This window comes from Amphiprion ocellaris, chromosome 4, assembly GCF_022539595.1.
Source record: "Amphiprion ocellaris isolate individual 3 ecotype Okinawa chromosome 4, ASM2253959v1, whole genome shotgun sequence".
Classification (NCBI taxonomy): domain Eukaryota; kingdom Metazoa; phylum Chordata; class Actinopteri; family Pomacentridae; genus Amphiprion; species Amphiprion ocellaris.
Window position 1 is genome coordinate 38,212,974 of NC_072769.1, and position 17,394 is coordinate 38,230,367.

Here is a 17,394-nt window from a genome sequence, read left to right on the forward strand (position 1 = left end):
GTGAAGACGCCAGTGTCAGAGCGAGAGACACTGCAGGCTCTACTGGTGGCTATTGCAGACTTGCTCTGCAGAGTTGCATCACTTAGCGCTGCTGAGATGCAAGAGAGAGAGAGCGAGAGAGAGAGGGAGGGCAATACCCAGACAAATAATGGGAAAAGTGTGAGTAGAGGAAAGGGTGGGAGCCCACGTCTGACTCCCACAGTTTCTGTTTTCTACTTGCCGTTTTCACCGCCTACTCACTCTCCGTCTCCCCGCACCATGCCATTTTTCTCGTCCAGAGGGAAATTCACTGTCCTGAATGTTGGCACAGAGAGCATGTGCTGTGAATCAGAGCTGACATCATATAAAACAGTGGTTCAACACATTCACAACTTGTGAACACTGACAGTAAATTTCCTTTTCGTTGCCGTGGCGGGAGAAGCCATCTAACTGCAGTGGCAGCGGTTTTGTTTTTGTGACTTGAGTTTGAAATGTGATATGGTCATTAGTGTGCTGGATGCTCGACGCCGTTTTGGGCCTTTGAAAACAGTCAAAAACATATTGTGCAACGCGAAAATGCTCGGGTGTCAGTAGGAAAAGTAGAACTCTTGTTTGTCTTGCCTCTTTTAAAACAACTTTTGTCTCCAAGAACTATGTTTTTCTTCTTGTCTCCTTCTCACCACAGTCTGTGTAGTAGGATGAGCCCCCTGCTGTTTTCTCAGCCCCTTTCTGTGTACTAAGAAACCATGCTTTTCCTCAACGCAAACCACTCAGTCTTTCTGCTTTTGTCAACTGTCCACACCTCGGCCTTTACGTCAGTCTTCTTCTTGCCTCTATATGCCTCCAAGTCACAAAAACAAAGCCTGCTGTCATCCCCACTGTTGCACTGGCGTTGCATAAGACCTTATAAGGACCTCGGATGGAAAGATCAAAAGATATAACCTCGAAAACATAAGGACTGGCATCATTAATAGAGTGAATGACTGTCTTGTTCACCTCTTCCTTCCCTCTGTTTCCTCCACTCCTCATTAAGATTAGAAAAACTTGGGATTCTGTCATCTCAATTTTACCTTTTTGTGTTTTTTATGCATTTATTCTCCGAGGAGGGAGAAAAAAGAGAACGAGGAGTAAAACATCTAAAACTGATGTGTCATTGAAGTCTTATAAAGTCTTAGAAGTGCAACAGAAAGACGAGAAATTGAAGCGAAATGAAAGAGGGGAGCTCAAAAAAATGCACTGGAGAATAAAAAAATGAGAGAAGAAAAAGGAGTGGGAGGTGCAGGGAACAGGAGAGGTATGCTCTACTGGAGGACTGGGAGAGGAAAACCACAGGAAGGAGTGAGAGAAGTGGAGAGTGAGGGGAGTAAAAAAATAACGGGGAGGGAGAGGCCAGATCAGGGCACCGTGGAAGCAAATGTTTCCTGTGAGAGGAGGAAAGGTTCTCCTATGTGTGTGTTTATGTGTGTGTGTGTGTGTGTGTGTGTGTTACACCTGAGCGGGGGTCATCAGACCTGTGTGTGTGTCTGTGCTGGTTGAAATAATCGCATGTAAAAATCTTTTCACTGCTTTAGAAAGCGTGGTTTGCTGGGTAAGTGCCTGGGCGTACCGGAGTGCTGGAGTGCTCTGAGTACAGTGGGCATCAGCTCACACTGTATTTGAGCATGAGCTGATGTTTATTTGTGTGTGAATGTTGGTGCACTTCTCAGAATACGGCTGTGACCAAACGTACATGCACTGTGAATGTGTCGTGAGCACATTTTGTACGCATGATTTTCAAGTGAACAGTATTAGCGTCAGAGGTGGGGTGTGGCTTATATTTTGAAGGTTTGGAGCTGGTAAATGCAGTCTGTCAATAAGGGCTCTCAGAGTATATAAAGACAAATGTGCGTGTTGCTGTCTCTGAGAGGCGACTCCTTACATGTGTTTAGAATATACACTATATGCGACTGTGTGTGCATGCGTGTGCGCACAAGTACGTATGTTTGAGTCTGTGAATAGTCAAAGTATGTGTTTTTCTAGGCAGTAGGGGATCCATAAGAGGGTCTGGGCATGCTGCCCAAACGCAGGTCATGGAGGGAAAAAAGGGAGGAGGAGCTGCAGGAGGTTTGGGGGGGCTCACGTGTGATTATGAGACTTGCGCATGTCTGCTGGTGTGACCCTGGCCTGCATGCGTGCCTGGATACATATGGTCCTGTATGTGCGTGCCTTCACAATACCTCCAAATAGCAGCGAGTGTGTGCGAGAGAAGTCAGCGAGGTTGCTGTGGAATGTGAAACCAGTGTGGTGAGGTAGCTGGCAAGCCGGCAGAAGGACCTAAACACTGACTTCATTGTGGTTTAGCCTCTGCCTTATATTATGTCGAGGTGGGAGGGGGGGATTGTGTCAGTGATTGTGGAAGAATTTGTGGCGACAGCAAGTTTAGAAGTTAAAGAGGTGTACATGTAGCTGGAAAGTTGCCGGTTTTAATCCAGTGAAAGTAAATTAAGAGCGTTCTTACTGCCAGCTGTCATTAAAGAGTCATATAGCGAGACACCCAGTGGAGGTTTTGCAGTTGTGTCACAAAACTACTTTCAACCCACGTCTGGCGCCATTTAGGAGGCAACCAGCGACTAAATACATACCTACTGTCTAGAAAAACAGATACCTGCAAACATTTTCATGCCGTGGGTGTAAGGTTTCAAGCAAAACTGTCTGCAGGATAGATTTGCTTCCAGACTATGGTTAAATGAAGTGACATTTTTATTTGCCTTTTTGCAGAGAGTTAGATGAGAAAATCAATACCACTCACATGTCTGTGCATACAGATTGGAGCTGGAGCCAGGAGGCAATTAGCTTAGCTTGGCTGGAAGAAAGGAAAACAGTTAGGCTGGCTCTTTCCAAAAATGAAATGTTTAAAACTTACAAATTAACTTTATGTGTCTTGCTTTAATGTTGCTTTTTTTTGATGTGGACACAAACACATACACTGTTGTTCAAATGTTTGGGGTCACTTAAAATGGCCTTATTTTTGAAAGAAAAGCAGTTTTTTTTCACTGAAGATAACATGAAATGAATGAAAAATACAGTCCAGACATGGTTAATGTGGTAAATGACTATTGTAGCTGGAAACAGCTGATTTTTAATGGAATATCTCCATAGAGGTACAGAGGAACATTTCCAGCAACCATCACAACTGTGTTCTAATGCTACATTGTGTTAGCTAATGGTGTTGAAAGGATCATTGATGATTAGAAAACCCTTGTGAAATTATGTTAGCACATGGATAAAAGTGTGAGTTTTCATGGAAAACATGAAATGATCTGGGTGACCCCAAACTTTTGAACGATACTGTATGAAAGAATGATAAGTTGTGATTTACAGGCAGCACCATGGTGCAACACTGACTTGGCAAATATCAGCCTTCCACTAATTTCCTGTCAACATATTTTCACCTAAATGAATGTGTTTACTTACCAAAAATATTTCTTTAACTCTGAACCCCAAACAGTTGCTGGGTCATGTTTTAAAAAAAAATAAAAAACTTACTCCTGTTACATTTTTACCCACTGTGGATACATTTTTCACTGCAATAAAATCCTGCACTTCAGTGGACACAACAAAACCACAAGGAGAGAGAAGCCAGAAATGTCCTCTGTGCAGTATAACACAATGATACAAACAAACAAAAAAAAAAACAAAGTTGAATTAGTTTCATTATTTATCTTTTAAAAATTGGAAAAACCTGGAATTTCCAAGTGTAGCCATGTGGAAAATTCTATGAGCACAAACAAACTCTGCATCATATATTTTAATATATTTTAGCACTTGAATTTTTATTGTTTCTAAAATTGTCTCCTCACTTCATTGGTTAACTGCAGTCTGCACTTCAGCTGAAAAGTCCCTACAATGTTGTCACGTGACTGTTGGTCACAACCGAATCATTCATGACTTCACAGTTGTGCTGAGGTGCAGATTTTATTTTGTTTACTTTACAGAACCTAGTTAGTGCAAAGGATTTAGTTTTGACAGTTTATATAATAAAACATGCAAAAGTGATTTTTGATTAAATATATTGATTTAAGTTTAGATTTGTTAATATGTTCCTGATTAAATAATTCTTCACAGATGAGTTGTTCATCGACCATTGGAAAATTCAAAATCTGACAATTACTGCTATTTTTACTGTTTCTTTTTTTATAATAAAGGATGTAATCCATTAGTTTGTCACATGAAGGTTGCCTTAAAATGCCCAACTTATATCAGGTTATGAAAGAATTGCCACCAAGATATGAAGTGATCCAACAGCCACAAAAAACAAAGCTTCATGGCGACCCTTTTTCAGAGTCAGTTAAGATTATTTTATATTTCTGTATTAGTTTCTTTTTGGCAGATCTGAGAAATTGACTTCAGATATTGAGCTGTGTTGATATGTCCGTCAGGGCTCTTTCTTTAATAATGGTAGCTTCTGTAACAAAAACACAAACACAGTGTGACTGTAGATATCAGACTTGCAGAAATGAACTTAAAACAGTGGACTGTGGATTTGCTCGATAGCTCACAGGTGTGAAAAACGTCTGTTCGCTGTGTCAACTTTCCCAGCACCTGCCCAACATTTTCCTGCAGGTTTTGTCCACTTCACTGCAGAGTTTCCCCCCCTGTTGGTTTCCTCCTGTGAGATTTTTGTCTTTGAAGCAGATATCTGGGCCTTGAGTCATTTGATCTAACAAGAACCCACGAGTTGAGTCACGGACCAGGATAGCTGTTTGTCTCATGCTTCACCCAGAGTATCATACCATCACAAGTGGAAAACTACTGTAAAAACTCCTTTGGCCCCTCAGGAGAGGACCACAGAAATGCAAAAGATCACAGTAACAAACCCACATGATAATGCCTCTCAGAGGTTTTTCCTCAGGAACGAAGCTGGGACTAGAATCGCCAGCACAGAACTGAATCCTGCTGTTTCCATGCTGACTTTACCCTCTGAACCCTAAAACCCACCGGTGGGTTTGAGAAAAATCACCAAAATGACACCACTAATCAGCCAGAAACTGCAAAAACAGAAAGAATCATTAGGTTTTCAACTTTCTGATGACTCAAACTACTCATCTGTGATGTTCTGTTCCGTTGGAGAACTGAACAAAATCGAAGCTGAAAATTGTGATTTTTAGTCAAAATTACTTTATGAACAGTCTCCACAAATATGTCATTTGGACTGAAAAGATTCTGTAAAAAAACGAAACATTTTGTGCTTCTAGTTGGAGCTATGAAGCCTTTAGTGGCTCATCGATGACCACCAAACGTGGAAAAATGTCAATGACTATTAGAGTGAATTGGAGTGTTTACAGAGTCATGGGGAGACAAGTATGGAAACAACTTTAAAATGTAGAACAATATGTTTAGTATGTAGAGTCACCTTTTATCCAGTATTGTGAACATCTGTGTCTGATCAGGGAAACATGTTGTACATGATGACTCCAGGTTTTCCCAGTTTTTGTAAATAGTCAATTTCCCCTCTGTTTTGTAATGATTTGTGGCATTAAAACTGTGCACAGAAGGCATGCTTGAGCTCTCTCAGCTTCTAGCGATGGTTGTGCAGTTTCCATAGACGTGCAAGAATTTACATTGCAGTGAAAAAATTGCCTACAGTGGGTAAAATGTGAAGGGGGCAACAAAACAAGCAAAAAAAATGCCCAGAAACCTGCCGAGGTTCGCAGAGTTAATTGTCTTAGAATACATAAAGCTTAAAGGGAGTGGGTTAAATGTTAGCATGCAGTTCATTGAAATGCTTCTTATACTATCACTGATGCATCATAAATAATGGCAATATGAGTGTTTCACTGTGTTGCTGTGTCATTCTTGACTAAAGAGGGAAAAAGTAAAATTGGCCTGGCTGTAAACTTATCTGGATGAACAATATGCACAACCATATTCTTTGAAAGTGGTTGCACTCACTGGTTCATAAAAAAATATGACGCTGCAGCCACTTTATGTGATTTGTGCTGCATTTGTCCTTTGTCAGTAAGAATCAGAATAAAGGGTTATTGGGGCCCGTGTTTAACTGATTTTAGTCAAGCAAACAATGTAAAGGATAGTTTTGCCATCCAGCAAAGTGCTTTAGGTTCAGGTACAGTAGGGTTTTTTTCCACACTGTGTGGTTATCACACTGCTTTGCCGTCATTTCAGATCCAACTGCTCCTCTTCACACTGATGTCACTTGTTGAGTGGTGCCAAAATAATGTCATGCTTACCTGATTGGTCGATGGCCCGCTGTGCGAGACTGTTCATGAGGCTGCTTTGACTCCTGTGTAGCACACATGTGTCTTGACTTTTTCATCAGACTTGTCTCACCCCGCTGTGAGGGCGGGGAGAGGCTTCCTGTAGTGGTTAACGCCCACAAGGGACCTGTGGATCAGAGGGAAAGAGGTGTACTTTGTACTGTATAAACTCATGCTCGCTTACTTTTTCCATTGGGTAGCTTAACACATACAGTATCAAACACACTTCTTTAAAATGAGTAAATTTGGCATTAAGATTCTAAGATTATTATAAACACAAAGCTCGCTCAAAGCTGTGCTAATCAGTATGTCAAAAACACATAAGCTGCACTGTCAGAATTTGCAAAGTGAAGCTGCTCAAAATAACTTCATGCCTTTTCTTGGACCATAGAAATCAGCATTTAAAGCCATCCACTCAGTTGGTAAAGCTGTTTTTTCCCCTCCCAGGCAGGCAGCAGTGAGCAGCCACCATGTTGTCTTTAGACGAGCCGCTGGACCTGAAGCTCCCGTCAGGACGAACAGCTGGTCCGGTGACATTAGGAAAGAGGGCTTGTCCTTCCTCCATCTGCGCCCCCCTCAATGCCACACGACCACGACTCCAGTGCACAACCTTCCCATCACCTCCTTCCTCTCCAGGTGAGAGTTCACCAGAAACAGTGAAGAGCAACATGCAGTATCTCTAAATCTATTTGCCGTCATTTCCACTCGTTAACACACACGACATGCCTTTGATGATGCCGTGTTGCAGCTGCTCACCCTGTCACTGCGATAATGCAATAGTGTAATAAGTTCATTTTCTGTTCTCACTGTCAGAGTAACTTAATATTGTAAATCCAATTCAATACACATTAATTGTCCTGTGTCACCGTGATAACAAGAGCAGCGTGACACTGACATGATGCAACCTGAGAGAAAACCACAGCACGGCAAAATCCAGTGAATTTCACTGGATTTTGGTTGATTTTTATGTGAATGTTCTTAAAGAAAATATTAGAAGTTTTACTGATATATATGGAATCACTTTAGATATTTTTAGGATTTTTTTGGAAGATTTTTACTCATTTTTTGAAAATATTTACAAGAATTTTCTTGCCAAATTTGGGGGATTTTTTTTAAAAAAAATAGAACTTTTAAGGGTAACTTAAGGAATTATTGGAGTTTTCTTCCTTAAGGTTTTGCAAACTTTCAGAAATTCAAGGATTTTTTTCAGACAAAGAAGCAAGATTTTTTTGGTGCCCGTAAATGAAGACAACAGGAGGGTTAATGCATCTCAAATTAGGAGGTTACATGAAAGTGAAAAACTATTTTTGAGTGAAAAACTACTTTCTTTTTAAGCGTCTGGCTTATTTTAAGACACCTAAGCTTGACAATCCTGGTAAAATATAGCTTAAAGTAAGTTTTCCCAACTAAATTAGTGTTTTAATCCCTCTTATAGAGTTCAGCGACTTAAACTACTAAGGTGAAGGTGCACCGAAGCCGTTTCAGTGGAGCACAGTGGTCCAACGTCTTACTAGGACCCTTTATGGGGGTTTTTCCTTTAATTTGTCACCCATGTGGATGCAGTGGAATATATAGCTGCTAAACAGTCTGATACTTTCTCTGCTCTGTTTTCATTTGTGAAAAGGGAAAAAGAGCTAAAAAGGCAGTAAGCGCTAAGTTTTTATCTGTCAGGTGGTCAGAAACACGGCTGTATCTGCTTTATGAGTTGATAATACGTTAGTGTTGTTTCGTACAGGTTTGGGCTAAAAACATTGCCATTGCTGTCATTAGTATAATCTCTTTTTCTCCAAATGTGACATGTGAAAATATCTTCTGTCACAGTGGCTGATTGTACCTGCCATCACCTCAATGCAAACAAAGTTAGGACTCAGAATCCTTCTGCTGAAAAGTTTTTCACACTGTCAACAGGTTATGATGTTTTCTGTGCGATAGAAAACATTTACTGAGTGAAAAAAAGAAGTCAGCTCCATCTTATTATTTCTGCATTGAAACTACAGTGCACTGTCTCAAATATCCTTATGTCACCTACAGGGTAGCGGCTGTTTCAGCATTTCTTTCACTTGTAGTTAGAGGCTGGAAGACAGAGAGTATTGGACCCATCTGCCGGCCAGCAGGCAGATGTTCCCCCCACATAAAGAGCCAGGTTCTGCTCAAGGTTTCTTCCCGTTAAAAGGGAGTTTTTTCTTGCCACTGTCACCTTAGGGCTGCTCTGGGGGTCAGGTATATGGGTTCTGTAAAGCGTCTTGAGACAATTTGACCTGTAACTGGCGCTATATAAATAAAACTGAATTGAATTGAATTGAGCTGCATGTGCTGGTACTGTCAAAAGGCAAATGCTCTGTAGGCAAGCTACAGCTTTTTGTCCAAGTGAAGAATATACAGAATTACAAGAGGTGAAGACACAAAAGCAGATTGTGCCTGTTAAGAGAGAACTGCAAAACTGTGACTGCACAAGCTTCAGGCTTGGAAAAACTCTGCCTAGAATCAAATGTTACACGACAGTTTGCTGCAGGGTCTTTGAGAACTCTTGGGCCTTAAAATGAGGACATCAGTTAATTCTCAATCAATTGGAGAAAATTTAGAAACATCGAACCTCTTGTGACTTTCAGACAGTCATCTAGATTGGTTAAATTACTGAGACTGTCACGTTTCACTAACAAGAAAAAGTTGAGTGTCAGGAGCATTAACCCTCATGTCGTCCTGTGGGTCAAAATTGACCCGTTTTAAAGTTTGAAAATGTGGAAAAAAAAATATTTTCACAGTGAAACTTCTAATGTCCACATTTTCAACATTTTTGGGAAATCTTTGAACATTTTTTGGTGGAAAAAAAGAAATGTTAAAAATGAAAAAGAACATTCACAAAAAATCTACCAAAATCCAGTGAATTTCGCTGGATTTTGGTTGATTTTTTTGTGAATGTTCTTAAAGAAAATAGAAGTTTTACTGATATATATGGAATCACTTTAGATATTTTTAGGATTTTTTTGGAAGATTTCTACTCATTTTTTGACAATATTTACAAGAATTTTCTTGCCAAATTTGGGGGATTTTTTTGAAATAAAACTTTGAAGGGAAACTTAAGGAATTATTGGAATTTTCTTCCTGAAGATTTTGCAAATTTTCAGAAATTTGAGGATTTTTTTTTTGCTGAATTTTTGGATTTTTTTTCAGACAAGGAAACAATATTTTTTGGTGCCCGTAAATGAAAACAACAGGAGGGTTGAAGTGGTAACTTGTATTGAAATGATGAATTCACTGAAAAAGCCTCCATGGTAACATATATTGGTGGATATTAACCCTCCTGTTGTCCTCATTTACAGGCACCAAAAAATATAGTTTCCTTGTCTGAAAAAAAATCCAAAAATTCAGCAAAAAAAAATCCTCAAATTTCTGAAAATTTGCAAAATCTTCAGGAAGAAAATTCCAATAATTCCTTAAGTTTCCCTTCAAAGTTTTATTTCAAAAAAATCCCCCAAATTTGGCAAGAAAATTCTTGTAAATATTGTCAAAAAATGAGTAGAAATCTTCCAAAAAAAAAGTCCTAAAAATATCCAAACTGATTCCATATATATCAGTAAAACTTCCAATATTTTTAACATTTTTTTTTCCACCAAAAAATGTTCAAAGATTTCCCAAAAATGTTGAAAATGTGGACATCAGAAGTTTCACTGTGAAAATATATATTTTTTCCCACATTTCCAAACTTTCAAACGGGTCAATTTGATCCACAGGACGACACGAGGGTTAAAATATCCAGGAGAGTGATGAAGTACTGCACAGCCCGACAAAACTAACCAAGATCTTTCACTTCTGTCTCCGATCTAGATTCGCAGTCTTCCTCTCAAGAACGACCCGGGTCCTGCTTCATCCCTCCAGCCATGGACCTCAGCCTGTCACCTTCCTCCCGCCACGCCTCTTCCCTCTCCCCATCTCCCTCCTCCCCCTCCTCCCCCTCTCCCTCCTCACCCCTGGAGTGCCCTCACAGCAGCAGCAGCCCTCAGCCACATCTCTTCTCTCGGGTGAGTCCAGGCATCTGCACAACTACACTCTCCAAACGTTAATACCAGCCATGACAGCAAGGCATCTCAAGAACATGGCCTCCGACACACCTGTAGTAGTTTTGAGTATTTTGGCAGATGTTTTTATATGAATGTCTGTCGTTAGATTTCATCAACACCTAGAAATCATACAAGATACGGTCATAAAACTTCCCTGGTGTGTATTTGAGAGCAAAATAAAAGCTGCTTTTGAATATGGATGTGGTCTGACTTATGAATACTTACTGAGGACTCATCTAACAACGTAGCAATAGCTGCTAAATAGAGGGTCAAAACACCACAAAGATGTGACGTTTGCTTCATTTTAGGCACTTTTTATGTTTTGGCCCTAGTAATTCAGCCACTTCAGTCGAAAAATGCATTCAGTAGTTGCGCTTGATTAAATGTCATACTGATTTAGCGAATATTTCTATTAACAATACATTTAAAAAATAGTAAATGCAGATACAGTGTGTCTTTGGACAGATTCAGTCCACAGGATAGTGTCACATCCAAGTAGGCCTGTTACAAATATTACACAGTCACCTGATCACAAGTATTTCAGCTGATTATGATCATTTTGCACAATTGTTAGAATTGTTTCCTTTCACCTGTATAAAACATTAAAACTAACTGAAATGTCATATTTCGATCACCATGTCCATGCTGTTTTCCACTGTTTACACCTCCTTCTTCTGCTGTAGCTTAATGCCACTAACTGTTTGTTTAAAGGCGTTTAACTTCTGATATCCGAACAAACACTTACCAGAAAGCATCTGTTGACATTTACAGCATGGATTCCGTCACAAAGCCAAACATCACAACACCGCTGTGGGCATGAGGTGGTTCTAAAGCAGATGAAAAAGAAGAGCTCAATAAGGCAAAAAGGTGTCAGTTAAAGGCGCTGATACCTCTGATCTAAAACTAATAAGGAAATGAAATGAACAGAACAAGGCTATTCTGTTGTTATTTTCGTTAGTTTTGTGCGACAGTATGATCACTACAGCTCAACACTAACACTTACAGGTGTATTGTTATTTGGCTCTGTAGATGGGTGTGGTCCGGCACATGAACTCATGTAATCATTATCTAATGTGTTAATGACTATTAAGTACTCATGTGTCACAACACCCAGCGTTGCAGCTGCTGTGATCCCTTCACAAGACGGTCCCAGCATTATGTGTGTGTCTCCATCAGATTAGATAGTCACAGCTGCAGTTCTTTTGTCATTTCACGACATGTATTTCTAAAGACTGAACTCCCATTGCACAGTGTGGCTCCATGAAGGACACAAAGAGTCCGGCCACCTCCATATCTCGCCTAAAGATCTCATAACAAAGAGGCCTGCGGCTCTTTTCATAATGGAGCCACAGGTCTATTGTTGCTGAATGAACAGGTCACAGTCTGGAATATGAATGTTGCTCACTATTACATATGAATTTGCAGGTTGGATCACATATATGACATTTGTTTTGATTTGCAAAATGCGTCAGCTTGCATGATGCAAATTTGGTGACTCAACCCTCTACTTTGAATTTGAGTCCAGTCAGTGACGTGTCTTCCATGGAGACACAGATATGATGAAGCTGATGCTGCAGTGAAAATTCAACTGATCCTATCCAAAGACAGACTTTTCTAAAATCATATCATTTAATTTAGTCTGTCCTGTGTGCTTTTTCTCTTTTGCCTGAGATATGACAGTGAAAATATCAAAATAATACATGAAGCGTTGCTTTTTTTTTAGATTACGGCCCAATTAGGAGACAACTTGTCTGCTAAAGAATGTCAGCTAGACAATATCTAATCATAATCAAGTCATGTTTTCATACAGCATTTGACTTTGCAGCATCTGCCTTTGTCAGGGCCATAATCAGTACAGAGAGAGTCTAAACATGCTTATGGCCTCAGTTTGGGAGAAGCAAATAGGACAAGGGTCAAAGATCATAACCTATAGAATAATTTGAGTTGACCTATAGGACCTACAACTTGATTTAAGATGACTGAAGTTGACAGATGCAACCTGCATGATATTCTGGAATGTCTTCATCTAACAGCTAGAAGGAAATACCTCAGCGAGGGGAAAGAGAGTAAGTTTTCCTTCACAGACAGCAGCAACTCAGCTACATTTGAAGCTCCAGACACTGAAACAGACCGTTTGTAGGTTTAGAGGATTATACACTGATGGTAAGATGAACCATCTTTGCAGTATTTTGAGCTGAAAGTTAAAGAGACACATTCTGGAGACATGAGTGACTTTTTAAATTCATTTGCTGAAAAGGCGCACAAGATGCAAGTGAACTAAGTTGCTGTTAGCTGCAGATTTGTATTTATAATACACAGACAGACATGATCCTCTTGTCTTATTCTCAGCAAGAAAGCAAATGTCTCTGAAAATGTCAAACTATTTCTTTACCTTGTGTCAGTTTGCTGGAAGACACCACTGTCCTTATTATATTTTGCTGGATTGGTGCATCTCTGCTGCTGCGGTCTGACGGAGCTTGTTGTCTTCTTTGACAGACGTGACTAGTGTGTGCTAAATGTGACTGGAGGAATAAAGCTCCCCGTGTTTCATAAAAAATGCACTGTTCTGTGTAGGTGTGTGTCTTCACCTAATCAGTGAATCTTGTGGGAAGGCATGACCACAGTCTTCTCAGAACAATCCGAGCGGGGACTGATTGTGGCTGAATGTGCTCCACTCTTCTTCAGCAGGATTGAATTGAATTGAATTGGGATCCTGGGAGTGAATCTAATTTGTCGGTGCAGTGTCTGCACACAGCACACAGCCGGCCAGTGACTCTGTCTAAATCAAATTCTAGCCATGCTTGAATGGTAAAACATCAAACACACAGCTTCTTTTGTTAGAGCACCAAATCTCCCCTCTTGGCCCAGATTAATCGTTTAGCTCAGAAAGTACCCTTTTGAATTTGTCTAAACCATCAAAACTGGGCATTAACCCTCCTGTTGTCTTCATTTATGGGCTCCAAAAAATATTGTTTCCTTGCCTGAAAAAAAATCAAAAATTCAGCAAAAAAATTCCCCAAATTTCTGAAAATTTGCAAAACCTTCAGGAAGAAAATTCCAATAACTCCTTAAAAGTTTCCCTTAAAGTTTTATTTTAAAAAAAAAAAAAAAAAAAAAACAAATTTGGAAAGAAAATTCTTGTAAATACTTTCAAAAAGTGAGTAAAAATCTTCCCAAAAAATACTAAAAATATCTAAACTGATTCTATATATATCAGTAAAACTTATAATATTTTCTTTAAGAACATTCACAAAAAAATCAACCAAAATTCAGCGAAATTCGCTGGATTTAGGTTGATTTTTTTGTAAATGTTCTTAAGAAACATTTTTAATTTTTCTTTTTTTCCACCAAAAAAATATTCAAAGATTTCCCCAAAATGTTGAAAATGTGGACATCAGAAGTTTCACTGTGAAAATTTTTTTTACTCCACATTTTCAAACTTTAAAACGGGTCAATTTTGACCCGCAGGACGACACGAGGGTTAAGAAGCATTCATTCATGTTCCCCTGACATACTTATTAGTTTGGCAAAAATGCCTTTGAAACTGTTTTTGTACACAATAATTCACTTACCTGGCAAGTGTGAATTTCCATTATAAATTTAAAACTCCAAAAAAGCCCCCTTTTAGCACAACATAAATTCACCATTTTATGAAAAAATATAGAGCAAGTGGTTTCTTTTTTGTAAAGACTGCACTAAGCCAAGCTACATAGCACTGAAGCTACAATATTAACAATATTAAAGTGGTTTAGAGCTTTGCCAACAATCATAGATTTCAATGTAATTATCCATCTTTATTCTGTCACCTTCTCCTATTTCCTCAGATCAGTCATTACAGGGTTCAATGTTAGATCTGCTTACTGCTTTCACTGTTCAGAGTGAAGCCTGGAGCATAGAAATTAAAATTTAATCTATTTTTCTTGTAAAGAACTGATGAATTTGAAGCTTTTTTCCCCTAAAAAAGAGCTTTTCAACAACCCTGTAAGTCTGTTCATAATGTAGCATAATAAATTACAATTTTGTTTATTTACTCTTATTATTTACATTGTTTTATTCAGGAGTCTTTTTACTCCACATTTTACACTTTTGCTGTTGAAAATCAAATATTTGCTAAAGCTAAAGTAAGAAAATTGTAAATTGCTGAGTTGCTCTCTGCATTATGATGCTGTAAGATCTTGACCTTAGTATTTGAACTGTCCTGAGAGGATTTATGGTGTGATTTGGTTGGAATAAAGTTGAACTTGAATTGAATTAAAGTCTTTAAAAACTACGTATCAAGGTCAGAAGTTGATCTGAGCAGTTATTCCCTCTTGGCTTCTCATAATTACACTGTGAATGATATGATTATAGCGACTGTAGTATTACATTGTCTCGCTGTGACCTCTGTGACCTTTGTCTCCGTCCACCTCTCTTTCAGGAAGCAGCTCATCATCGAGGTGTGGAAGGTGGAGCTTCCCCGCCGGGTTATCCGTTTTATTTCCCGATCAGAAGCCCACCGAGAGGCTACAGCTTCCCCTCCTCCCTGTTCATTGGTCAGAACAGAGAGAAGCCGGTTTCCCCAGAGCCCTCACTAGATGGTCAGCTGGCCTGCCGCTGGATGAAGGTAAACGTAGCACTGAATATTCTATGTTTAGTTCAATATTTCGCTAAAGTCTCTGTTCATGAAATCTCAACTGCATTTGTGTGAACATTCTGCCTCTTCAAAGAAGTTTTCTTAATATTAATTTAGCATGAAAGAGCAGCAAAAATGCCTCCGTTGAGCATCCAACCAGATTGAACAACAGCTATGTTCAATTTTTGCTGTAAGAAAATAATAATTTGGTGAAAAAAATTGAAAAAAAAAAACCTGCAACTAATACAGTGACCACTAGGTGGAGCTAAGAACTTAATAATCACAGAAGAAGTGACAGCCCACCAAAGGTTAAATACTTAAAATGAGTGCTGTAGCATCCACTAGAATTTACTACTGAATAACAATTAGCATTTATCAAGCCAAATAAAAAAAATTATTCACAACAGCAACAACAAAAAGTAAAGGAACTTCTCTTATTGTTTCAGAAAATGTAGTGATTTACCATTTTTCTCTGTTTTATACCTTTAATCTTTGGGTTTTGGGTTGTTGGTCGGGTGAAAAAGCAAACAAACTAAATGTAAAAATGTTGTGATCTGCAGTCTGATATTTGTAGAACTATTAGTACAAGGTGGACTTACAGTATGTCAGAGAAGTGGCAGTAAGTTGCAGATAGAACAACACTAAACAATCGTTTTTAATGCTGTAGGGTGAAACTGATATGATCCTGTCAAGCAGAAACACACTGAAAGTCTTTTGTAATGATACCGAAACTAAACCTAAGACACGTGTCTCATATTTAGGACTGATACTGGACAATGAAGTCACTCTTGTGTGACTCTATTGTTGTTGTCACATGATCTAAACGACAAACTTAAGTTTCTGTGTGGCAGGATGAGGTATTTTGACAGTTTCAGAATCATCACTAATATAGTGTCGTTTTGATTTGGCTGCACAGAAAATAATGATATAGTATCATGATTAGCTATTATAGATCCAGGTGTTGTTTAATTTTAATTATGTTTAATTTATTTACTATTATTATTATCACTTTTAGCCTTGTCCTCATGGTTTTACCCTCTATTTTTTGCTCTGCCTGTAAAGCACTTTCTAAACTTTGTTTTTAAATGTTGTTATATAAATAAAGTTATTATAAATTAATATTAATGGAACAGATCAATGATGAAAGCATCAACAGTATTTTTACTTAAAACTATGAAATTATCTCATTGTATTTGGGTGTTTTTGATGCAGTCATTATTGCTCTTTATTTAAATTGTGGTTAATCTGGGGATTTTATTGTTTTTTGTCTTGCGTTTTATGTGTTTTTTTAAACATCTTATGACTGTTTTGGGATGGAAACATCTGTCTAGAATCAATTTAATCAATCAACAGCAATGAAACTTGCTTTTATTTTACTATAAACAAAAAGATTACCAAATAGTTTTGATGATTTAACGGCTTCATAAAAACGTAAATGATTCCGTCAGATCACTAAACTTATAATTTGAGTAACAGCTATTTATTTGCTTGAATGAAATAAACTATAATGAGATTATAGAACAGAATATGATCATCTCTGGGTGAAGTTAAATGCAACAATCAAATATGAGCGTTTACCGTCATCCATCATCAGCTTCATGCCCTGACTTCAGTTCTCTCTCCTCCTCTGTCCTGCAGTGTCACCTCCTGTTTGACTCGCTGCAGGACCTGGTGGATCACATCAACGACTTCCACGTCAAGCCTGAAAAGGATTCTGGGTACTGCTGCCAGTGGGAAGGCTGTGCTCGAAACGGGAGAGGCTTCAACGCCAGGTACTGTGTAAATACAAAGGTATCACTTAGATGTTATACAGGAATAAGCTGTGCAAATGTTGATCTCCTGTTTGGGCCGTGAGCCATGAAGTGACTCTCACCTGTTGGGCGCATGAGTCGTGGAGTCACATGAAGGACAGGACACATGACAGGACATGAAAAACAGATTAGAAAGCATAAACAAAAGAACACAGTTAAACATTTCTACACAGCTAAACTGCATTTTCAGCTATGTTTTGAGGTAAACTTATTTTCCCCCAGTCTCCTGGTTTGTTTATGACACAACACAAATATGTTCCCAATCAACATATCTTTTCTGCTTCCTCTCAGCCAAGCAATCATACATTAGGTGGGGAAGAACTTGCAAAGTGGTAAACAAAAAAAAAATAAAGCAAAAAATTTGCAAATTTTAAGAAATTTGGGGAATTTTTTTTGCTGAATTTTTGATTTTTTTTCAGACAAGAGATACAATATTTTTGGTGCCCATAAATGAGGACAACAGGAGGGGTATTGCAGTCTTTGGTTTCAGGGAGAAAATTTACTTCTTTCAAAACAAAAATGTGAATACAGTTTAGTAATATACAGAACATTGTTTCTGAGAGACAGGGTGGCGGGATGAAGTCACCATCAGGGAGTGATAAGTGTAGCCAGAACACAAGTATTATTGTTTTATGGGTATTAGGCTGAAGCATTTCCCTGTTCTATTTTTTGCAATGATT

At 38.7% G+C, this 17,394-nt stretch overlaps 1 protein-coding gene and 1 long non-coding RNA gene across 3 annotated transcripts in view; one reads left to right on the forward strand and one right to left on the reverse strand.

The window, feature by feature from the left end:
* Positions 1–17,394, forward strand: part of LOC111572741 (zinc finger protein GLIS2-like) — a 39,143-nt gene that overhangs the window by 15,080 nt on the left and 6,669 nt on the right. The window contains exons 2-5 of the mRNA XM_023276542.3: positions 6,681–6,869; positions 10,059–10,252; positions 14,709–14,894; positions 16,542–16,675. Of these exons, the coding sequence (XP_023132310.1) occupies positions 6,704–6,869; positions 10,059–10,252; positions 14,709–14,894; positions 16,542–16,675 (680 nt within the window). The 5' untranslated portion in view covers positions 6,681–6,703. The remainder of the gene's footprint in view (positions 1–6,680; positions 6,870–10,058; positions 10,253–14,708; positions 14,895–16,541; positions 16,676–17,394) is intronic.
* Positions 219–16,620, reverse strand: LOC129348836 (uncharacterized). 2 transcript variants are annotated; one of them, XR_008601547.1, is made up of 5 exons: positions 16,482–16,620; positions 11,037–11,118; positions 6,207–6,360; positions 2,768–2,821; positions 219–294 (listed from the first exon to the last, which is right to left on the reverse strand). It is a non-coding gene; the product is annotated as an uncharacterized LOC129348836 (long non-coding RNA). The 2 variants fall into 2 exon arrangements; XR_008601548.1 differs by lacking the exon at positions 16,482–16,620 and adding an exon at positions 14,657–14,876.